Consider the following 25,474-nt stretch of genomic DNA (forward strand, 5'->3'; position numbering starts at 1 on the left):
AAAATGCTAATAAAACCTTAAACTGTGACATTCTAATGCTTAATGTATTGGCTGTTTGGACACAAAGGTAAATTAATGAGTGCTGTCTGAAACATTATCATTACAAATTAAAGGTTCAGAAAAGCAAAATTTATCTGGGAAACCATTTTAAGTTTAGAATGTAGATTTTTTTTAACATATCATCCTGTCACCTTCCTGTCATTTCCACCGATCTAGTTTACCAAAAAGATCTTCTCTTTTTCTGTATTCTGCAGCACAAAAAGTGCAAACTTCCACCCCCAGAAATAGAATGAAGTGTTTTTCTGTTTGACTAGAAAGCCTAGAAAAAAGTTGGTTTTCATCTAATGGTGGTGCCCTCCTTTCATTCCATATTTTTCAAAGAAAGAACACATAGTTACTTTCAGAGTTGTACTATCTGTACAGCACAATGGTTGACTTGACTCTGGGGCAAGTCAACCTTTCATCAATGCTTACACACTTATTTTATTTTTATTCTGGGAGTAAAGTGTTTTGATAAATTAGAGATAAGCAATCATAAGCAATCATAAACTCTCCCAAACGTCAGATAATTTGCTGACTGAATATTTGATATTATGCCCAGTTTCGATTATTTCTCATTTTGACCTTTGTTTGGGCCAGTTCGGTTCGTTATCATGAAACATTGCATACGTTTATGTAAATGCACTAACTAACCCTTGTCCTAAGACAAGGCCTTGTCTTAAACCCACTCAAAAACCAAAAACAGTCTTTATACAAAGGACAAAGGTGAAATATCAAAGAGTTAAAACAACAAAACAAGCAGTACTTTCTTCTATTGCTTCTGATTTCTGCCAGGAGCATCATAAAAGCAAATTTATATTAATCCCTACAGCCACATATGTGTACCATTAAAGGTACACATATGTCCATTGTTTTATATTTTTCTAATATTTATTTGATAACTTGAGGCCTTTTATTCATCTCATGTATTTTTGTGCTCTTTATTGACCAGGTTATTGGTATCTTCTACCACGTTGTTCACTGAGCTGCAGATCAAGAAAAAATCAACAATATGTTGAAAATAACACTTATGTAATATGTATTGAAGAAATAAATGCAGTTTTTTGTTTTTGTTTTTTTAAGCTGAAGTTTGAATATATATTTTACGTTTTCTAAAATATTCAAACTGTTCACAATAATCAATAAAAAAAATATTGTTGACAGGAGTCCAGCTTATAGTTGCTGACGAGCTTTTTTTGGCATATTATTTGTGATGAGTTCTTTGTGATTGGATGACCTCCCTGTCTCTGGCTGGTAGTCTCCAAAGTTTTTAATTAACAAAGTCAGAAGACGCATGATGAAAAACAATTCAACTAAATCTCAAAAGGGAACTGAATAGAAGCCCTAAAAAATATGTTTAAAATGTCCAAGAGTTCTGGTTTGTATGGAAGCCCATTTCCGCCACTCTGGTAAAAATAAATAAATAAATAAATAAATAAATAATATCATTATTAATCTCATTATTTCAAAATAGTACAGGCTGTGAACTTCTTTCACACAGTTGTATCCTTCAGTAGATTTTAAAAAACCTTCATTCTCCTTATAAAAATAAATAAAAGCCAACATCTCCTGCCTCTCATCTTAAAACCTCAGATATTTAAAATATCTAGTCAAGGAAACATTCAGAGGACTGAGAAAACCTTCATCTCTTGTCGCCATTTTCATTTAGTCCATCACTTATTAACAACATTTGTCTGTCAAACAGTAAATACAGAAATAACATTCATATTTATCTGCTTGCAGTCCTCTGCCAGACTCACTCTGGCCTGTCCTGGTGGTGCCAGGAAAACATTAACTACTAAAACATTGTGCCTTAATTTTGCATAAGATTTACTGGGTTGAAAATAGTAAGTATCCTTTCTAGTAAATACACCTACGACTGATCTGCTTGGAGGACTGCCTTCTTCTTACTACTTGTGGCTTGTTTCCATTTTAAAGCTAAGCAACAACACACTGCCTGCTGTCATAGAGACTACATTTAGGTATGTGGGTGTTGGCTATTTTTTCCCCTGTAGGGCTTCCTCAAAGCTGACATTTTCACTAAAAACTATTCATCTTGTGGGTTATCATTTGATACCAGTAAGGTAAGGGAACAAATTTAAGCGTTAAGCCTTTTCTGCAGTAGTAAAACTAAAAGAAGAGAGCAATTAAATATTTAAAAACTTACTCATATTATATTTGCTAAAGACAAGCATTTATTTCTATAAGCAATCATTATTGTGGCTTAGAGAGAATCAAAAGTTTAGTTTCTCAAACAATAGATTTTTACATAGGGTCAATTTAAAAAAAAATAATAATATACATAAATGTGGGCCTTCCAAATGGTATTTCCATGTGTTGTATTGTATATGCACACGCTGCTGGATTGGGACTCCTTGAGGAAAAATTACTGCATCAGTGCAGCATGGCATGGATTCTCTGCTGATGTATTGAGAAAGCCCAAGTTGGTTTCAAAGCAATTTTCTGCTCACCTGCTTTGTTGGATCTGGTGTCTCAAATTCCTCCTAGCAATACACCATGGAGTTTAGGTCTTTAAACACACTGTCACTATAGTTAAAATAAGATATTTGTACTTTTGTCAGTATTGGAAATGCCAAATTCTGCTGAAAAATTAAATCAGCATAGGGATCTGTTCTAAAATATCCTGGTAGAAGGCTCTACTGACTGGATTATATAACATGCAGTGGACCAACAGCAGCACTGGCATGTCTCTTTAAACCATCACTGACTGTGGAAACTTCACCCTAGACCAGCTTGGGTTTTGCGTCTGTCCACTCTTGTTCCTGTAACCTGTACCTAAATTTCCTAATTAGATGCAACATTTACTTTTTATTTAAAATAGGACATTGGAACACTAAATAATAGTCTAGTCCATTTTTTCTTTAGCCTAAGAGAGACAGTTCTCTAGTTCAGGAGTGGCTGAAAACAGAATATCCAGCATATGTATCTGTGTTATAACTTACTACGTAATCTACATAATCCTTTTAAGCTTAACCTACACTTTTTAAATTACACTTTTTCCTTCCACTCAACTTTCCATCAATACACTTAAATACAGCACTTTGGACACCAAATTTCTTATACAGTAACATTTGGTGTCACTGACTGTCTGCTGACCCTATGCATCACTGATAAATTAATTTGATGACTGATCCCTTCAGTTTTTTATGCACTTTTATATGTGCACTAAGTGTTCTATTTAGGAACCTCACTTCTGCTAACACATAAACTAGATCACCTTTTTAATGCGTTTCCTCAAAAATCGATTTCCAAAAACTGTGTACATTTGATTTTCAGCCAAGTAATGTAATAATTAAAACCAAAAAAAACATTTTGACTTTGTTCCTAGAAGGCACATATGGCAGGAACACAAATCAGCATGGCAACCCATAAATGGCAGCCATCAAAAGGCAGCAGCATTATGTAATGAAATTCAAAGCAGTAAAACTGATTTACGACCCTTGAACAGGCTACACTGCGGTGCCATCTTTAATACGGGAAACAAAGCCAAGATTGAGAGGAAACGGAACAAAGTAGGTGCCTTCGGGTGCTAAAGAAAAATATTAGCCTATAGAGCTCATAAGTTATTACTAAAGACGAGAATATGACGATCAATATATTGAACATGAAAAGATAGAGAACATGGGAATAGCACTGTAGGGCAGAAAGGAGAGAGATGTGTAGGCTGGAAGCTACAACGAGCAAAGTGAAGGACAAATTCATATAAAACACTCTGAGCACAGTACATAACCAGATCACAGCCCTGCTACTGGCCTCAAACAGTGATGCTGAATAGACCTGCTGGCTCCATGTCAATACTTCACTGGCTTTATTTTAAAAGTCACATTGAATCTCATATTTTCTTTAAACCTGAATCATGATCTCCCAAAGGAAACAGAAATGTTTAATAACACTGGCTGCAGACAAAGTTGAATAAATGAATGACTCATATCCTTTTCTCTTTGTAAGAAGTGCAGAATTTGTATTTTATTTTTCCATCCTTCACAAACTGGGAGGAAGCAGGTGATTTGATTGAGTGAATGACGCACAAGACAGACGGATGTGTGAAATGAGAGTGTGAAGCAATTCAAGTGGTCTGGTGAGTCAGAATTAAAAGGTATGACCAGCTTTTTAATGATTTAAGGTTCTCAATGTAATCTTCACAGTATGAGACAATTAAGCAAGTATTACAATCAAAAGGTTACTTTTTAAAGAACCTTTTGAAAAATAGTTCACAGTGAATAACAATGTGAATAACATTAGTAATTTTGTTTTTTCTTTTGCAGTTCGGGGAATTGGGTCAAGCACACACGAGACTCTTGACCCCAAATTTGGGAAGTGTCATGTTAATACTTAAGCAGAATCAGAATAGGCAAAAAAAATAAAAAAATCCATTGGCAGCAACACAAAAAGGATTAGCCGACACAGACCTGCTCAGTCTCATTTGTAGAGGCAAAATCAATGTCCACTCTCTACTATATGAACATGTAAACATTTCCCTGCTTCTGCAACCTGGACTCATGCCATTTGATGCTTTACGCCTTTAAGCTGGAGACAAAGATAAAACTTCACAGCACTTCCAACACGAGACATTTGTAAAGTTCTAGAAAACATATTTCTCACATTTGTTTGCAAATGTCAAAAACAGAAGAGCCAGTCGTTTGTTCACTAACCTTTCGTGACATTTTACCTGTCATTTGATTTATGACTATATGCTACAGAAGAAAAACAAACAGATAGCACAGGTGAAAATCATCTATGTTGCATTCAGGAAGCAGTGCAGCAAAAGGCATGATGTTATCTTACAAGTCCACATTGTACTTTATATGAATGAAAATTATAGTAATGCAGCTGCTTAGCATAAACCTGCAAGCAAGTCTACAGGTTTTTTAGAGGGTTGTGGTTTACCAGGCTGTCAGCTTGTTGTGGGAGTTAAACTTGGGAGTTGCCTGGTTTTTTTTTTATCCAAAAATGCACTTTAACAAAAGAGTAAACTAGTACTCCATGGTAAGATCACCCACTAATTTCTATTTCAATTTTTATTGAAATAGAAATTACAACTCTTCACCCATGGCACTGCAAGAAGGGCTGAAGAGCTTCAGCTCAGGTAAGAAAATCACTTAATCGGATTCTTTTTTTAGCACTCTAATATGGCCTTAATTGTAAAAAAAAAAAAAAGTCAAGAGGAAAGCAATTGTTGAAAGAAAGCCATCAAAGTCCTATTTCCCCCCGAAGTAACATTCTAGTCCAAAAATGTATAAAAAAAGAAAAAGAAATATTTTTACTAGCCTGTCCTGGCCACCCCCATAATTTCTGAGGGCACCACTTCTTATTCCAAAGCAAAATTTCAGTTCACTTTCAAACAAATTCACTTTCAAGCAAAATTTCAAACACTTATGAAATGCTGATTATTTTATCTCAAGCTCAAGAGTGCATCACAACAAAAGAAAAAAATCTCACTTTCTTCTGATTTTTCACCCAACTTAAACACTTTGCACTGCTGCCATTTTGACTCAGGAAATAAAGCAGCAAAGGATAGATTACCATAGGGATATGATCTGCAAAAACAACCTTTTCCCTTTATTTACATGGGAGGAAGTGTAAGGATGAAAGCAGAAACAGAAGACAGGTGATAACTGATTAAAAGTGAAAAGGTAAAACTGAGCAGAGTGAAAGACAGAAGGGAGGCAACAGCAGGGAAGAGGGCATGAGAGGAAAGATTGTGGAGAAAGGTTGAATAAAGGAGAGAGTGTGTGAAGATGGAGACCAGGTGAAACAGAGTGGATGAAATAGAATTAATTTAAAGAATATTTCCCAGCAATATGCACACACTTCTGTGCGTTTCCTGCCTGCGCGTGTGAGAACAAACGCCCACCTGTGCAGAAAACACAAACATGAACACATGGTTTATATTTGACTTCAGGGTTTTCAGTAGCTTGACTCGCAGTGTGAATATATTCTGCTTGATGCACTGCAGTTTGCAGCGTTGCCCTTTTTGACATGACTTGTGTTTTAATTTGTCAAAGAGTAAAACGAGCCATTTACATTTGAAATCACTCCATGTTTAATAAATGCTTTCTGTGTTTTTGGACAGCGACTGTGTTGCTATCTTTGAATTAAACATCATTTCAGGAGTATTAACTCTATTTGCCTAAATTTATAAGCTGCTCATAGTGATGAAATATTCTGTGACAGAGGAGCAGGATATTAAAAAAGCTCTTTGGTGAATTATGACGCCCTCTTTTCTTTCTTTCATCATCATCTTTTCTTTATTGCTGTAAAATAGACTGATCTCAGTCTTTAGAAGGAGACAGAATACATTTCTAATCCTCGCTCTGAACAGCAAAATGCACGATGTGAGATAAATTTCTATTGTGGCAGGAGTGAAGACAAAAGCATATTGGGTTAGAATTTGCTGAAGGTAAATTTAAACTGATTGTATGCATGTTAATTAAGCTGCAGCTCATTGGAGAGATAAGAAGGAACATGTAGGGAACCGCATCGAGATCTAGTTTTTAAGAATTACCAAAGATGCTGTCTTAACACCTAACAACCCATTAAACTCTTTCAGATATTTTCATATCATCAGTCTCCACCTCAGTCTCAGGTATTTTCCTCTATTACTTTTAGCTCCATCCATCTTGCACCCTCTCTGAGTAGTACGGAAGAGAATTGGGGCCATTGATTAAAGTCAGATAATCAACTGAGATCAAAAGCACAAATTCTGAGGTTATAGACAGATTATTTTTTCCCAATGGTTCTAATCATCTTCCATAGATTATCTTACTTATTAAAGAAAAGAAAGGGCATTCCCTCACCATGATAGTGCTTCTGCCATGTTTCTGAGGGCAGATGATGTGTTCAAGGTTGATTCTCTCTCACACACACACAGGTTTGTTTTCAGCGGTTTCCTGGCCCGAGTCCACGACTAACAGTTCACCTCTTGACCCGAGCTCTGAATCTGTGATTCATCAGGTGTTGCTTATTTCACTCTGCATTTGTCTCTTATACAAGGTCCGTTTTTCCCTGATGAGTGAAACTTTAGAGCTAAAGTATGGTATGTACACTTTCAACAATCTATACCACAGAAGGACATTAGAAGTGACAAGGTGTGAGTTCCTAATGCCAGGCGATAGACAGACAGACAAAGTGCAAGTGGTCACGGTTTGTGTAATCCCAGGAGTTACTGTTGCTGTGGTAACAAGCATCCTTCCTCCTCACCAGACAAAAAAGAGAAAAGGAGAATGAATATCTGTGTATAATCAGGGCACCATTGAAACAGTGGAGATGGAAGCAATTATAAAGACTGAGTGGTGCGAGAACAGGTCACAGCAGCGAAGGCAGCGAGAACAAACAGAGAAAGAGGTGAAGTGCTGCTGCTGCTGCAGACAAAATATAAGTTTTCGAGAACTTTAATTGGAGAATGAACAGCTGTTCAGTTTGACCCACGTTACCTCTGCATACAAGCTCAACAGCAAGGCCAGGAGAGAGAAAGAAAGCTATGAAATGAGGAAACAAGCTAAAACAAACTGTGTATTGAGGGGGGGTGTTACAAGACATTAGTTTGAAAGAGTCCAGTAGGGAAACAATAAAAAGCAGTCCCATATTTATGAAAAAACATTTTAGAAAGAGATTATGCATAAATTTACACAGAAAAAATTGTTAGTTTCCCAGAGACTCGCATTAAAGTTTCCAGGAAGCCAGATAGAAATATTTGGGACATGGCATACAAATAAAAGGTTGTACATGAGTTTATATAATACAAAGTTTTCTTCTTTTTTTTTTTTTGGTTGATGGTCAATTTAAAATCAACTTTTAAAGAGGTTTAAGTTCATAATTTAAATGAAAAAAATATTATGAAAAAGGAGGGGATGCACTAATCAATCAGAATCAGTTCTCCCTTGTTTTAATACAACGATCGTTTTGCCTGTTTTAATATATTTTTTTAAATCCTGTACATTATGAAATGTATCATTATATTACTGTTACATAACATGTATTTCAGAAATATAGTGTTTTAATAAATGTTTTAAGCATACACTTCTTAAAACGCAGTAAAACGGTGGTTGGATTTATGCACAGGTCCTACTTTCCAAAGAATCTTTGGAAACTGATGGAAATTTTCCATTCTGTTAGAGCGAGTAAAAAAAGTAATGAATATATGTATGACTTGAGATGTAACCGTTTAAAAAAAACGTTTAAAGCTAGTTCTGACTGATGCTCAGTAAAGCTAATCCAAGTATTGGATTATGCAGCGATTCACATGAAATAGTAGTCTTTGTAATTTCCACGAATTATGTGACAGACAGTTAAATACAAAATACAGTTCTGAACAAAAAATTTTAAGACAGACAAAAAGTGTTATTTATTAATGATGATATTGCTTCTGTGCATTTTTATGGCATACAGAAGTTTGTAAATAAACATTTTATAAAATTAAAAGGCTTTTATTGTGAAATATTTGTGCAAAGCCTCTGTGGGCTCTCAAAGGGAGCATGACCTGTAGCGTAGTGTAGTGTTTAAATCCATAAGCCACTTTATCACTTCAACCTTGTCACATGGTTGTGCGTGTGTGTTTTTAGGGACAACTGTGAACAGCCCCACTCTTTTTGGGCTAGGGGCATGAATGGTTTCAAATTGCTTCACTCTCAGTGTGACTCAAGACTCGTACTGCTGACCTTTTCTTCGCCACACAATGCGTTTTCCAGATCTCCCATACAATCTGAAAGGAGCTTCATTGGACAGAACAATATACTGTAACTAAATAACACCACTCCTCTGATAGAAGATATGAATAGTTTTTGAAGGACACGGCAAATGCATATGTTCAGAACTTATAAAGCAACAAGGAACATATTTTAAGAAGCCAATGCTTGATATAAAGATTAGAGGACTTGGAGGTGTGTGCTGTTGAACTTTGTTGGAAACACTACAAGATAAATATGCAAAGTCACAAATGTTGGTCTGAGCTGAAGTGTTTTCACTCAGGAAACCCTGGAGCACATCCATGCACACATACACAGCCAGAGCAATTAGATCAGAGGTGCTCAGCTGTGCCTTGCATGGGGAAAAGGCCATTAGCTCTGATATAATACATCCATTCCTCAGCATAACACACTTCAATAGCACAGACATATTACGACGCTGCACTCAAACTCTTTCACTCTGCATGCCAAATCCTTATTACTTCTTATAATCATTTACACAGACCAGCTTCATGATGGGACAAATCATTAAAACAAACCCTCCCTGGCTTCTTAGCTCATAGTTACACCACTTACAGCTAATCCTCGTTTAGCACCACAAGCTAAAATAAATCCCTGACAATGCATCTTATATCCATTAAGGATCTCCTACTACAACATGCTTAACTTTAATGACTCAGAAAACAGCTAACTGTATTTATCAAAGTGAAAAAGCAGACTTTAGACATGGAGACGTGATTGAATATAACTAAATCTAAATACAGTGACACGTTTTTGTTTGTTCTTTTTAAACAGACTTCTTCCAGGGGTTTCTACAACAAGGTCAGGACAGTCCATCACTGAATAAATCTGCTATTAAGGTCAGTAAATTGCTAAGCAAATGGGGAAACTATAATCCATTCTTCCCAAAATAAACCTGGATTTACTTTTAAAATAGATGAATGGAAAATTATAAAAATCTACATATTTAGACTAAGGGCTATGGTAATAATTGCATGGATCTAAGACTAAAAAAAAGAGTTACACCTCATTTTATACCTTTACTTTTTGCCAAGTGGTTCAAACCTTTAATTAAGTCATAGCCTCGAATGTATTTTTAGTAATGTCAAATCAATAACACACCCTCAACAACAGAACATAAAGATGAAAAATGGGATTGGTGGGCATGATGACACCGAGAGGCAACAGGACTAAGACAGCTGACCAAGACACACTGGAAGTTTGGAAAAATAGAAAGGATGAGTAACACACTCCCACACCTTTAGACATGTCTAAAGCCAAAAAACCAACTCCCACTCATGGCAGAGTGGATGGGAATAAACTGGTTATAGATTAGTTGCACTGTGCCCTATCCATTTTATAATGAGTTCAAATTGTTGTGTGATAAACAATAACTTGCAGTAACCTGAATACTTAGTTTCTGAAACTTTATGACATTTTTGTTTTGGTACAAAATGAGTCATTCCAAACTGCAAAAATGAAGTAGTCCACATAGTGTCTTTAACAGCAATCAGAGTAAAAGATGACTGACATACACAAGACTGAAGCACAGAACAAGTGTTTCAGAAAAAAAACAATTATTTTTCTTTATGTTGCAAAAACATATCACTTTCAATCATTTCAACATTTTAGAACAACGATTGTGTATTCTAAAATCTTAAAAAGTTTTGATTTCAAAACACTGCCTGTAGTTGCACTTGAGCATCTCCTGCAGTAGAACACCATGCTTGTTTGCTCAAACAGAAATAAGGAAAGTCAAGAAAAGCTATATGGCTAAAGGCAATAATGTACAACTTATTGCTTCTATTGAGCTCTGCATAGATTAGTAAATGAGAGCATAACCAAGACAGTGGTTAAGGGTCTGCAACCCTAATTATCAAAATAAATAAAAAATAAAAATAACTTTTTTTGCCCTTTGCCCAGCTTTAAAAAATCGGTTTAGAGCCAATACCTTTACATGTCCTAATAAATATGTCAATTTAATTTAAAAATAATTTTGGGTTTTTACTGGCTGTAAGCCCTGGTCATTAAAATTGACAGAAATCACTTTGTATATATTGAATCTATATGCATTTCAGTTTTTAAATGAAATACTGAAATAAATGACCTTTTTGATAATGTTATTTAGTATGATAAACCTGTCTTTTTTTATCCAACTCTTTTCAATTTAAATTCTTACTAATGCACAATGACCCAGTTTACACATTTCTATTTTCTTATGTGAATTTATGAGTGGATGTGTGCAGAAGCCTTCACTTTAAACAAAAATCAGACATAAAATAAAAACCTCTTCCAGATCTTGTCTGACCCCTGTCCATCACGGTTTAAAGGCAGGAAGGAAGTGTAACGCCATCTTTCTAGATGAGATCTCTGATGTACAGAGAAAAAAAATATTCAAAGAAAAAGAACTGTCCAAACATATTTTGACTGACAAACAGCAGAAACACAGAAAACAGTGAGATCAAAAGCATTCATGAGCCTGAGTCTGTATCCTGCCATTCTTAATGGCACTGTAATGACAATTATTTTTCTTTATGTTGCAAAAACATATCACTTTCAATCATTTGGAAGTAGTAAATCTTCCAAACATTTGGTTATGTAATGGAGATATTTTGGGAGCATGATGACTTACATTGTTGGGAGACACTGTAAGAACACTCCTGCTTTTCCTCATCTTTCCTCGAGTAACGCCCCCTGCAGTCCAACCGCAGAAGCTTCACATGAAAACCTAGAAAATAAAAAAGCTGTATTACAAATACAGAGTACAGCACATTCTGTAACATAAAAGTATGTATGCAGAAGGAAGTTTGATGTGTAAATTCATAGTTTATGTTTTCCTATTATTACAACTTATTTAATAATGCTATTCAGATAAATACATGATCATTTATTTTTTGATAATTATAAAGGCTCATCCAAAAAAATAGCAGTTCTAATAAATGACAGTAACATTTTACAGCCTTTCAAATATAATTCTAGTATAAGGCTTTTCTCAAATTAAAAAGAAATGACAGCACATTTTTTCATCTTTTTTACAGCCAATATAAAAATTGGCAATCCTGAGTCTCCCTAATTGTTCAGCACAGTTTAAGTTAGAGCAGGTTAATAATTCAAAGCAGCAGATAAGATTGACTCCTTCGTAGCCGAGTCTCTCAGTTAAGATAATTCAGAAAGTGGTTAAAAAGATGTTAGATGCTTCCTCCTGTGATCCAGGATGGTCTATTTTTGTCTTTTGTTTCCAGTATATGAAGAGAAGCGTGTTACAGCCCAGCAGTGCTCGAAACACGTAGAACGGGACAGATAAACGGAAATTATGACAAGGGTGATTTTGTAAGCACATGGATAATTGGAGGAGGAGGGGTTTGGTAGCGGAGAGGCAGAGTGTTATAATGAGTACAAAAGAGGATTAAATGAAACACAGATGAGGTTGGGGGCTAAATGGAAAGATTTAAGAAAGAGGTTTTAAACTGGTGAGTGCTAGAAGAACCAAGGATAAGAAGAGTTTGCTACTAAAACTAGTAAAAATGCTGTCTGGTAAAGTTATGAAAGAAGTCAGCATTAAATTATCTAACATGTTTTTCTTGATCAGCTTGGATCAGTTCAACTGATCAAAATATTTTTAAACTTTGTGGTCTCTTCATTTTCTGTTGGATTAAAAATTAACACTTTCAACAAACCTTATGCTCTTTCTATAGAAGCTTCTTCCTTAGATTTATTACTGAGCAGTATATCTGTCAGTCTGAGTGTTTCTCATGAAGTGTCTCAGAGTCTTCAGCGCCAAAGAAAGGAGTTGTTGGTGCAACCTGGAAGTGCTTATAATGTCTGTCAATAAGATTGTTGCTAGGCTGGCCTCTTCTGGACTGGATGCGTCAAGACAGATGTGTTGTTTTTTCTTCTTCGACCAAGAAAAAAAACCCCATCAAAATCCAATTAAAGTTTGCCCGTGAGCATTTGAAACATATTGATGTGTTCTGAATGTCTGTCCTTTGGTCTGATGAGACTTTACATTAAAAAAAAGACAATTTAAAGAAATCTGCTGTCTCCTGTTAGGCCCCTACTGTCCAGCAACAAGGTAGTGACCAAAGACATACTTCCAAGTTTGTCACAAACCTTTTGAGAAACAAAAAGGTTTGGAACAAAAGGTTTGTTCCTCAAACATGGTCCTAGAGTGACAAAAGACACTGAGTGAAACACAGGAGAGAAGCAGAATTATGGTATGCTTATTAAAAATAAATAAACAAATAATGTATTGTATCTTAAGACGCAAGTAATGACGAACAACATGCAACGTACAACTCCAAAAATGTTTGGTCAAACATTCCTTCTAGCTGAGCTTTAAGGTGAAACACCCAGCTTCCATATTTTCAGATCCAGTTTTCCAATTCCTGCCAACTTGCTAAAAAGCATTTCAACTCAATTTCCCCCTTTTTTAGATGGATTATTTTACTGCTTGCAACAGTTTTTGGCTGCTAACTTTATCATAGTAATAAATTCTGTTTTGTGTTTTCTCAATTGACTCCACAGATATTTTACGAGGGAAATCTTCTCGGCATTATATTGTCAACGGCAAATCTCATAAAGCCATGTGGGTGAAAATAGTCATTAAGGAATTTATATGACGATATTTCAAAATGCGTTTAATGAGGGAATCGTCAGTTTTCGAGGCTTCTTTATGGAAATGAGAACCAAGTCCTAAGTAGCACAAATCAGAGTAATAGACAATTAAAGTAACAGAAACAAGAAATGAGTGTTCATGAGCAGATCTGAATATTATGTTTATGGCATGTTTATGAACACAGACTAGAACTGTAGCATCAGAGGATGAAACCTGCTAACAACTAGGAGGATGTTTGAGTGCGTTTCTTGGGGCATTCCAAATAGTTTTCCTCCAGCCTAATTAGCAACATTAGGGAAGACAGGTGTAAAGAGAAGAACGGCTTAAAAACACTTTAAACCTTCAAAATAGTCAGCTTTTGAATACATGCAGCTTGTCAGAAACACGATGTCAATTACATTTTTAACATTTTTATGGAGATGAATATTTACGAAGGGTTAAGTACTGGGTTTACTAGAAATGTATTTTATAACGTTTTTTTTGTTTGCAATGTCAGAGGTCAAATAAACTCTTGAACATAGAATAACTGATTCACATAGAACAACATAGAAAAACTGAACCTACTGCCTCTGCTTCATGTATTTATTTTCATTTGTCACCAAGAGAAACAAAGTTAGCCTTCATGGCAAAATGTGACAGGGCATTCTGTCACATCTGATTTCGATCCTTTTACGCTCTGGCAGGAGTACACCACTGTGACTGAGGGAAAAGCAAGCTGTGCATCATGCCTAATAGAGCAAAGATAACAAGGAAAACCCTCAGCATGCTTGTCTTATAGACCGTCGGTCACTGGGAGTCAAAAACAGCCAGAGAACAGAGTCTACATCTCAGTCCATTTGGGGGTCATTTCTAATTACCACAACAACATACTGTGTGCCTTTAAAATTGTATCTGTTGCCAGGAACTGTGCAGTACAGGCCATTTATCATTCAATGTTAACTTTTTCCCCAAAACACACTCATGTAATTAATTTTGCAAAATGTTTCTAATACTGACATTCATAGTGAAAGAACAGCAAGAGAGAGAGACTGTATGGGTTGCTGCAGCTTTCATATATTACTGATATTTCTTACCCAACTAGACATGAAAAGTATGTGCTCTTCACTGACAAAACCAGGTGGTTTGCCAAATAATTGTATGATTCATATTACACATATCCTCTAAAATCCACTCCATCTTCCCACAGCAGCTGCTTTTGAAATGTACTTTTCCCAATATTTCTGCATGTGTCACCGTTTCTCGTTGCCTGTCATCCAAGATGAGCTCAGGGTATGTTACATCATTAAAAAACACTCTTTACATCCTACACCACTGCATTTATAATGACATTCAATTTCCTCCAGAAACATGCTCATCCCTTGGAAAAGAAAAAAAAATCATTTCACACATTGGTGCCAAGTGGGTGTATAAAAGGACACCCACAGTCCTGAAGGGGGTTTTCATCTGCAGCCGAAATGGTTGCTCACCATTTGACAATTCAATCCCAGCATATGTACTTTTAATAATCTTTCCAGCTGCAAATTAGAATGTTTTGCTTTATCTAAAATATATGTATAACACGCCAAAGTTCACACAAAACACAATCATTTACGACAGCAGTTTTTGATCAGCATTTATTTGGCTTCTTTTAATGAGCCAGCACATAACACAGACCTCCTGCTGCATTTAAGAAGAGGGAAAGTCAACAAAGACCTTTAAGCAAAGTTCATGCCATTCCTCTTTCAAAACAATACACAGGAGCATGGGGATTAGTCTAAGCCCAAGATTATTGAAATAAAAATGCACTCATCAACATCAAATTTTACTAAAAATGTTCAAAAATGTCTGTCTGATTGAAGGTTTTCAACTTGTTAAGAATAGAAAGACAAGTGTTCAAACTATGCATTCCCCAATTGTAAGGTAATTATGAATTAGTTCAACAAAATCTTAAAGGCTTGCAAAGTTTCAGAGAAGCAGAATATTATAATTCCCTTTCAAGGGCATGATCAGAATTTGACAATGGTCAAGTCTTGATTGGATTAGTGAAAAGTGTGCATGTGTGTGAAAAGTCAGATTACTGATGGGTCTGTGGCGATGCCTAAAATGAGTAATGTCTAGTTTTGACACGAAGCAAACATGCATTAGAAAGTTGGCATTCAACAAGCTGGCAAAGAGTGGAAGCAGGACTGAAACACACAAACATGTCGCACTGAACTTGTGTTGTTAATTCTTAAACGCAACCAGACCGCATTACTTTTCATTGCTGTAGCTTTTCAGTACAAAAGTCATTTTTAGAGTAGAAACGATTACAAAATACAAATACATTTTAATAAAATAGAAAAAAAAAACTTCCACAGTCACAGATATTTTAGGTGTAGAACAGCTAATTTATCTATAGCTTCATATCAAAGTATTTTGATTGACTTTAAAAAAAACAGCCTCGGTTTATTCTGTATTTAATATGGAGGAAGCCTCAATTTAGATTTTTATAGCTAGTAATCTTCATGTCTCTGATTAATACAAATTAAAATCACGTTTTAATTTCTTTTAAAAAGTGTGACGGGAAACTAGTATTTGAATTAGAAGGCAGTTGCTTAATTTAGACCAATCCAAAGCTTATCTCCAATCATTTCTGCTTAGCAGGGACACATGCAGGCTGATCGGTATGTTAATTATTCTCAGTTATCTCACTTATGTTATTAAGTCAACCGGCTACATCTCAAGCTCAGAGAAATGTATTCAGTCTCTAGGAGATGAAGGATCCAAGTATGTTGGATGTGTGCACAGTAAATTACAAGCACAAATATTAAAATGTCAGTCAACAAAAAAAGGTAAGGGAAAAGTAGAGATGAGTTTTTTAAATAATGCGAGACTATATGGGCTTTTTACTGGATGCATCAAAACAGACAGTTTATGACCAAGAAATATCATGGAAAACTGAATATAGGAACTGACTAATAAAAGCTCAAAGGGTTGATCACTATAAAGGATGGATCATAAGCTAAAAAATAAAAAATATTCTGAACTGTTTTTTGTTTTTTTCACTATAATGTCCAGCTCCAAGTCTCTCACCTGCCAAGACTTCAACACAACAAGACCAAGTCGATCCTTATTTTAAGACCAACTGACAGCCTCTCTGCCTCCCACTTCACCTTCGCCTGTCAGTGAGGTGAAGAGACAACATGGAAAGCAAGATATTGAACAAAGCTGCAGATATGATCCGCCAAGGGTCCTGAATGCTGGCAGTAAACAGTTTTTCTCGGATTTCATACAACCTCTTCTTGATTAACTGTTCCAGGTTATCAAACTTTTAACAGCAAACCAGTTGCACTACCTTTCAAACAACATTAAAAAAACAGGATTTCCAGAGGCCCTTCAAGCACCACTTCAGCGTGCTTACCATCCTGAGTTAGGGGTATATGACACAACCATCTTCCTGCTTCAGTGAGCGCGTTCTGATCTGAACAAAGCCGGCAGCTGTGTGGAGATTGCGTTCTTTGATTTCTCTTATGAATTTAGTGCAGTTCAGCCAGCACTTCTACGTGAGCAGCTTCCAAAATTACAGCTGGATGTCTCCACAACAGCCAGGCTAACTTAATACCTGAAAGATAAACTCCACAGCGGCAGAAAAAAATAAAAAAAGTTATGTTTCTGAGATGCAACACAGCACAGCTGAGCGCTGTATTCTCACCACTTCTGTTCAATTCTCACTCATAATTCAATTAACTAATAACAAATTTTAAAAGAATGCTTGTTTCAATTGAGTTGGTGTGAAACAAAGTATGGCACAGAATTAAATAACTTCTCCCAAAGTAATAATACAGAAGAAATAGGCTGTCAAATGCGCACTCACCTGGTATTAAATAATTTCAACACAAGGTTGAAAGAACAGTTTATCAGGCTTGACAAGCACCTATAGGCAAACAACGAGCACATAAGCAAAAGTAACACAATATCAAGGATATAAATCTAGATATGAATAGTCTTGAATGGACTATTATACAAGCAGTGATGTTTTTTTTCCTTTAATGGATTTGTTGAAGCACAATATTCATCAGAAAGATGAATATAAAGAAATGATTTACCACTGAGACTCACGTACAGCCAACGGTGAATGTAACATACGCACACAGAAGCACTTAAGAATCATATTTCTTACAATTCCACAAAAGAGCTGCTTCATTAATTTAATCCACATTGCATTCAGTTCAGTTTGTTCATACGACATCAATTCACATCAACAACTGTCACCTCGAGGCATTTTACACAAAAAAAATAAAGTCAATCCAATCATAAAAAACAAACAAAAAAAACGGAAGGATGACAAGATGTGTGATGAACAACAAATTGGGAGAGGCTGCAGCACAGAAAGAAAAACTGTTTTCTTCAATAAGTTATTTAAGCTGTAGAGGGCGAATACAACATGCTGAGATGGGGGATGGTGCTGCGTGGCGGTGGTCCAGATATTTTCTGTTATAGCAGAGAAAGGAAAACATGCCACTCCACAGAAGCAAGATTCAAGACATTTCCAAAGCATGGAAAAGTTTGCAACACCAATAACCTCTGTCTTTCAGCGCAAAAAAATCAATGGATTTAAAGTTAGACAAAAACAAACTAGCGTGTAATTAAACTGTGCACTGGTTAGACTGACCCCACGTGAACTTAGGTAAAATGAAGGTTTCCATCTAGATGGGTAAAGTTTGGAGGGACAAATGCAGAAAAGCCCTCACCTGTGACTCCAGATGAAGGTGAGGTTTTACTCAGAGGTGTCAGAGGAAGGGTAGGTGTAGGGGTGAAGATAAATATACATGCCACCATTTTCATAGTTTTGCTTGTAACAATGTTTTGAAACCATGTATCATTCTCCTCACAAATATACACTACTTCATGTTGATCTTCATCACAGAAAGTTTGTAGGTATAATGAGACAAAATTTAAAATAGTCCCAGAGGTATTAATGCTTTCACCACAAGCTGTAGGTGATGCGGCAGAATCCTAAACGTGTTGCTCGTTTGCTTGAAATCCTGTGACTCCATCAGAGCCTCTCCTTCATAATCTTAGCCTGAATCACATTATATAAGAAAAATATTTTCATTTTTACAACATTTTGGATCTTCTTCCAATTACCTAATCTTAAACTAAGAAGTTGTTGTTCTGGCAGTGATTCACATCGAGGTACGGAGTGGTACGGGACTGAAGCAGTCCCACACAGCCTGGAAATGTTAACAAAACAGATATGCTGTTTCAACCATGTTGACGAGAAGTTTGAATATGATTTAAAAGCTACACAGTTTTCAAGAAATCCCATAAAATATACCTCCAAAATATGTAAAAATGAAAATAAAAACTGAAACTGAGCATTAGTCAATTTTTTGAGTCTCGTAATTACTCTTTTTGAATGAGCATGCTAACTGGCTAGCAAGAACATAGTGTGAGAAATAGCAAAATGAACAATTATTTAACATCTGAGAGGTTTCTGTGCAGACGCAATGGACACAATAGACAGTTTAATTACAGTCTGACCGTGGTTCAGTGTGACTAATTTCAGCAGTAAAGCGATGCCAATTTAACGTCTGTAATTGGTGCAAGTCAATCTGAACCCAGATGGGTGGATTTGCTGAAGTGCTCTGGGTTTGAGTGGGTTGGTACCTGTTCAGTAACAACATGGATCGATGCGTTTCCGCATTTAAACATTGAGTGCAGCCAACAGATCAATATATTCTGAACTTCAACTGTAGCAAATCATACAAACTAACAGCGCCACACAGTTATTTTTCCATGAGTGACTTAGTGTAAGATAAAAAAGGGGAAGCTGAAAGATGAAACATCTTGTGATAAGAGGAGACCATGAAGAAAGGAAAGTTTCAGGGCATCTACAGAGCGAAGCATCAGAGCTGCACAGTGGTATAAGAGGTCATGTGAGGAAGCGAGGATAGAAAGAAAAAGAAGTCAGCAGAGACAGGAAGTGCACCTGGCATTACGCCCTTCAGCCAATTGATTTTCTACTGTTTTACACTTTTATTCACAAAGCAGAACAGCCTGCTGCTTTGGATCCTTCCCTTGTGGGACTCCCCAAGCTCGTCTCTGACAAGAGGAGTTCCTATTCCACAAGGTTCTCCATTTGTGTTTGTGGTCTGCATGCAAACAAGCTCTGCATTTGATGTTATTTTCAGCTTAAAATAAATTCAGGCCAACATTGCTTTTTGCAATTTGTTTAACAATAAGACCATATATACTTAAATTAATCTTTAAGTGCCTGAGGTCTGTTAGACAAGATAATCACCAGTATAATACAGAAAATTAAGTGATTGTTGAGAACAGACAGATGTTTTGGAAATTTGCAATAAGATGATAATCCTCATGCAGAAGTGGACCATTCAGCTACTAGGAGCTTTTAAGAGGTAAATCTGGGATATTTGTTTCAACAGTATGCAAGGATCTGTGTGCACTCCTGTGGCTAAGCAGCAATGTTCAGACTCTAACAGTACAGGTAATGTACAGAGATCCAGCATAACATTATGACCACATGTCTAATAATGTGCTGCCTCCTTTTTTGTTATTAAAACAACAAATTAAGGGATGAAGTCAAAGGTAATCGTGACATCGGCCAACAAGATCTTAGTAACCGATATGGCCTCTCTGTTGCTGGGGTGGAGTCTCCATAAATCTGACCTGCTTGTCAACCAGAGTGATTTCTGGTTGAATAGAGGCTTGAAATGTGCTCCTCAAACCATTCCTGAGTCTTTTATGATTTTTGGTACGTCACATTGTCCTGATGAAAAGAAGCAACAACCACTGGGGAATGCCCTTCCAATGAAAGCTGTACATGGTGCACTCTGGTGTATTACCCAGGTGAGTTAAACACACCTGTGTGATAAATGAGGCAAGGCCACCTTCCTGAATCGGTCGATAGTCCAGTTTTGATGTTGAAATGCTCATTTTTAGTAAGAATGGGCACCCTCCCTCATGAGTTTAAAACACTGCTGCACTGTGCACACTTACCATTTCAATCAGAACTAGGATTAACTTCTTCAGTGTTTCAAATACAGTATCTGATGGGCTGCTCAAGAGCCTTTTCACAACTGCGCCTTCCAGGAAGCACTTTCAATAGGTACTGACCTCTTGACAACACTCTTGAAGAGAGGCAGATTTGCAAATGCTCTGACCCAGATATCAAAAACTGGACCTGCACAAACTCAAATCCTTAATCTCACCCATTTTTCCTGCTTATAATACATCAACATTGGGGACAAACTGTCCACTTGCTGCTTATAAAACATGAAGAGACAATCAGTGTGATTTACTTCACCATGTCATGTCATGTCAGTGACCAGGATTAATGACATGTAAAAACAGAAATCAAAAGTGAGACAATAGTTGCATTATAGGTGCCCGTTTAAGTAAAAACAGAAATAATATTTAAATGAGACTGAATAACAGAAACAGTTTCCAGGCTGCAACTGTTTCTAATAGCGGGAAATCATCACATTAAATCAATACCTCGTGTCTTGTTCGCAGCTCATCCGCACGTGGGGACAAAGGGAATCCCGACGCCTCTCGCGCCCTGTTTCCGGATGAGAGTGCAGCTGTCACCGAGTCAAGACATTTAATTCATTCCGGTCCAGCGGTTGTTTATCGCCGTCCTGAACTCGGATGGGTCCACACCACAGCTCTCCTTGCAGGAAGTCCACTCTCTGCCACTGTTTGTTTCCTTCTCTTTTTTCCTCCTTTTTTTTTCTACATTTAAATGCTATTGTTGAAATCATTCACATCCTCAAAAGATTTCAGGCTTGTCCACTTTTTTCACCGAAACTGAAAAAAAAAAAACTGTGACGAAAGTGGTGCGAAAAATCCAGGAAATTATCTTTTGTCCCAGCTGTATATCTCTTCAACATCCACAAGCCATCCTTCCTAATCGAGGTGCTTTATGATTTCACGGGAGCTTCGCTGCTTTCGCGACTCAAATTCATCTGAAAGTCGGATCTTCCCTCCTCCGGTTCCTCCTTCTCCTCCTGCACCCTCCCTCAGCCTCAGCAGAGGAGGAGTGTGGACCAATTGAGATGCAGAAATATCGAAAGAGAGCTTTTGATGAAAGAAAGAAAGAAAGAAAGAAAGAAAGAAAGAAAGAAAGAAAGAAAGAAAGAAAGAAAGAAAGAAAGAAAACAGTTTTCTTTGTTTTAATATTTCAAGTTTCAAACAAAAAAAATGGCATATTTGGTATTAATTTATCTTAATTTGAGACCCAAGTTTCCATGTTGTTTTTTGTTTTTGCTTTTTTAATTAAGACAAAAAATTATTATTAAAAAAAACATAGATATGCTATTTTATTACTCACACTTTCATGGAGGCAAAAAGTGACTGATTGTTCTGCTAGCTGTCCAGCAAACATTGATTGACACCGTCCACAAGTAGAGTCCCACTATATGCAAACATTTTAATGACAAGTTGAGTGGAAGGATGAATGGATTTTTAATAAAGAAATGCAATTCTTGTGGCTTACCAGCCTTTCTCAAAGTTCATGCTAAGATAAAGCTGGTTGTTAACAGAGAACTGCATACAAGCATTTTAATGGGAAGTTTAGTTGAAGGAAAAATTTGGCAGAAAAAAGGTTTTTCAAGCAATAGGGAAAAGTCCAGAGTTAAAAAGAATTGTGAATCACAGCTAAAAGAAGAGCATGAGAGAAATTCACCAGGTGTGGACTGCAGCTGGAGTCAACACACACAGAGGAGTGTGTCATGGCTCCACATTTCATTTGGTACAAGACGTTTGGAGAGCAGGGAGAGCTACAAATTAAGATATCTTAAAATACAATCAAAATGGTTGCAAAGAAGTGAAATATAAAGAAACTGTAACAAAAATGTTTTTTTTTTTTGCAAAATAATGCTATGCATCATGCATGTAATATTATATTTCATATCTTTATTTATAACTGATTGATCGTGTGGCATATCAGCAAGAGTTCACAGCTTGACGCATAAAAAATGTCCCAACTCAAAAAACAAGAATTAGTAAAAGCCATTAAGTTTTATATTTCTCATAAGTTCATGAAACACATAAGAATTTGTGTTGTCTGTGGAGGGTTTGCATGACTGATTCCCATCTTCACATTGATCATGTGGCTCTATGATTTCTGTTTTAGTTCAGGCTCACATCTATTCAGAGAATGAGCTGAAAAATAACTGGGCCATGTTCTGGTGTGCTATTTCTGCAAAAAAAAAAATAAACAAATAAATAAATACCATTTATTTTCAGTTGGCCAACAGGAATTTTGCACCTTTACAAAATAATTTGCAAGAAAATGATTTGCAAATTTTCATGTTGCATAAAATAAACAGAGCTATAACATCTAACTGGAGGATAAATGATGTTGTAAAGGAGGCCATTTTGTGTGGTTTTATTTTATCCTCTGAATCACTGCTGACGACCTCTGGAAGTCTACAATAATATATCAGTGACTCCATATTGCATCTGCATACAGTGTGTGTGGGGGGGGAGGTGTGGGGGTTACGTTGCACATGATTACACTGCTGCTCTGATTTCATGGACACTGACTTCAAATGATCCAGAACGCAGCAGCACAGCTTCTCACAGGAACCAGGAAGCATGACCATATTACACCAACTCTGGCATCTTTACACTGGCTGCCTGTTTTTTATCGAATAGATTTTAAGATTCTTTTGTTAACTTATAAAGTTTTAAATGGGTTAGCCCCCCCTTATCTTCGGGACCTTTTAAATTTCCGGTCTGTGTCCAGAACTTTAAGATCTAATAATCAGTTATTACTGACAGTTCCTCGGACTCGACTTAAGAGGAAAGAAGATCGAGCTTTTTCTGTTGCTGCTCCTGTTTTATGGAACAACTTACCTTTCCAGATTAGATCTGCCCACAGCCTGGATCATTTTAAATCGCTTCTTAAAACTCATTTTTACTCTTTGGCATTTAATTGATGTATTGATTTGTGCTCTATTTTGTTATTTGTGTTGTCGTTCTTGTACAGCACTTTGGTGCAGTTTTATACCTGTTTTAAAGTGCTGTATAAATAAATTTGACACTGACATTAAATCTCAGCCAGTCCTTCTTGGTAGATTTTTTGAGTCATTGTCATGTTGCAGGGCCCAGTTCTGCTGAGGCTCTGTTTTTTTGTTTGCTTGTCTGTTTTGTTTTTTTCAGATGATCTCATATATTCCTCAGGCACCCTCTGATACACTGTAGTATTCATGCTGGATTGTATGATGCTGAGCTGAGCAGATTCTGCAGCTGCAGAGCGTCCCCAGACTGTGACCCTTCCAGCTCTGTGATTCACAGTTGGATTTCATTTGCTTATTTATTACTTGAATTTTTTTTTAGCATTGCTACAACTAATGACAAATATCCACATGTCCTTTAATATCACAAAGTTATCATGGGGTGTTCTATTTCATATGTTAGAAGATTTGATTGGTTTTATTTAGATAACTAAATTGAACTAAACTAAATTTCCTGCATCTAATTTAAACATATCATTCTTATGGGAAGGTGAAGAGAAGTTTGTATTGGGCTGAAATATAAAATATGTAGTTTTTGGCTTTTTTTCATGTTTCTATTTCTCTTATAAGTGTTAAAAGAAACTGTATAAACTGCGGTGACATTATTTTTGAAATATTACTGCTCATTGTGACACGTGCCTCAATTTGTTCTTCCCATAAAGAGAGACTGGAGGTTTTTTGTCTCTTTTTTTCTGTAAATCCTCTTTCAGTGGCAGCACAAAGCATGTCTAATCTCCTCCAGGAAATGCTGAAACAGAGCTCTGGAAAAAGACAGCAGTCTAATGACTTTAAAAGTTCTTCACTGATTTCTGGGAACCACAGCTCACACTGCTGATCTTTCCAATTTCATATTTCACGTAGGACATGAGATAATGGCTCATGTGGGCGTGTTTAACATTGAGGCTTGGTTATGCAAATGAAATTCCTCTGGCTTAGCAGAGACAAATTTGATGTTATAAGAATGACAAAGCTATTTAGTAATAACTTCTCTGTTGTTTCAGGAGTAATTAGATCATATTGTCTCTTCTCGTAATGATGCGCTGTTGTCATTATTGCTCTTTGCTTTTTTCCAACATTAACAAATTTGACATGAAAGTAGAGGGTTGACAAAACCATTCTTAATAAATGTTAAAATGATCCTGAGCATATTTTTTTTAACAGGAATTCACAGTTATTTTAATTATTTTATTTTTTTTTTTTTGCATTATTGTCAATTATTTATTGTGGGAACCTTCTCATCTCCCACAAAAATCTTTTATGATGCAAACAGGGGTGAAATTTATTAAATGAAGCTCTGTTTCTTCTTTGGTAGCCGTAGTTTTATCAAGAATTAGAGCTAGTGTAAGTGAAGAGTAGACTATAAGTAAAACGGAAAATCTGAAAAAAGATTATTTGTTTCCATTAGACTAGATTTTATTATTTAAAAACGTAATGCTATGTGTAGACACTGGTTCATCCTTTGCTTAGCTATTTAATACCTAAATTAGTTGGTAAATGTCTTGTAAGCTAAAGACGTTCTTCTAAAATCCTCTGGGGCTGGGACAAAATATAGAGGAAAATATTATCAAAAAATAAAAATAAAAAATTACATCTAAAATCTGTTTAAAGGGTCCAGAGAAATATTTCTCAGAATCAGTTAAAAAAATTTCAAGAAAGTGTTAGAAAAAGAGGAGCAAGGCATGAGTCAAGATTTCTGCATTAACATTGTCATGTTTTGTGCAGTTTAATATGCAGAAAGGTTCACTATGGAAAAACTTGGTCTGAGCAAAAGAGAATAGATCTAGCAAAAAGTGAGAAGAAACTGGGTGTATAAATACCAGGAGGTTGATTACTGGAACAATGTAAAGTGATTTCTATCTACTGAGTGTTCTGTAGTTGTTGGGCAGGATGAACTAAGGGACTGAAGGGAAAAGGCCGAAGTTGACACCAAAAAGAAGAAAACAGTACAAAGAAACACAAGGGAAATAAATGAACTAGATAAACAGTAGGCAATAGAATAACAGCAAAAGGAATCACAAGAACCCAAAATTGCAAAACCCAGGTAACAACCAAGCCAAATTTCAGCAGATCACAAAAAATTAACATTTCATCAAACTAATAAAGATGGATGC

The 25,474-nt window shown here is 36.2% G+C and overlaps 1 protein-coding gene across 1 annotated transcript in view; it reads right to left on the bottom strand.

The window, feature by feature from the left end:
- Positions 1 to 21,304, bottom strand: part of pde4ba (phosphodiesterase 4B, cAMP-specific a) — a 163,917-nt gene extending 142,613 nt beyond the window's left edge. The window contains exons 1-2 of the mRNA XM_008415176.3: positions 20,839 to 21,304; positions 11,377 to 11,472 (exon numbers count right to left, since the gene is read on the bottom strand). Coding sequence (XP_008413398.1) covers positions 11,377 to 11,418 — 42 coding nt within the window. The 5' untranslated portion in view covers positions 11,419 to 11,472; positions 20,839 to 21,304. The remainder of the gene's footprint in view (positions 1 to 11,376; positions 11,473 to 20,838) is intronic.
- Positions 21,305 to 25,474: the final 4,170 nt, after the last annotated feature.

Source organism: Poecilia reticulata, chromosome 4, assembly GCF_904066995.2.
Source record: "Poecilia reticulata chromosome 4, P_reticulata-male-v2, whole genome shotgun sequence".
Classification (NCBI taxonomy): Eukaryota; Metazoa; Chordata; class Actinopteri; order Cyprinodontiformes; family Poeciliidae; genus Poecilia; species Poecilia reticulata.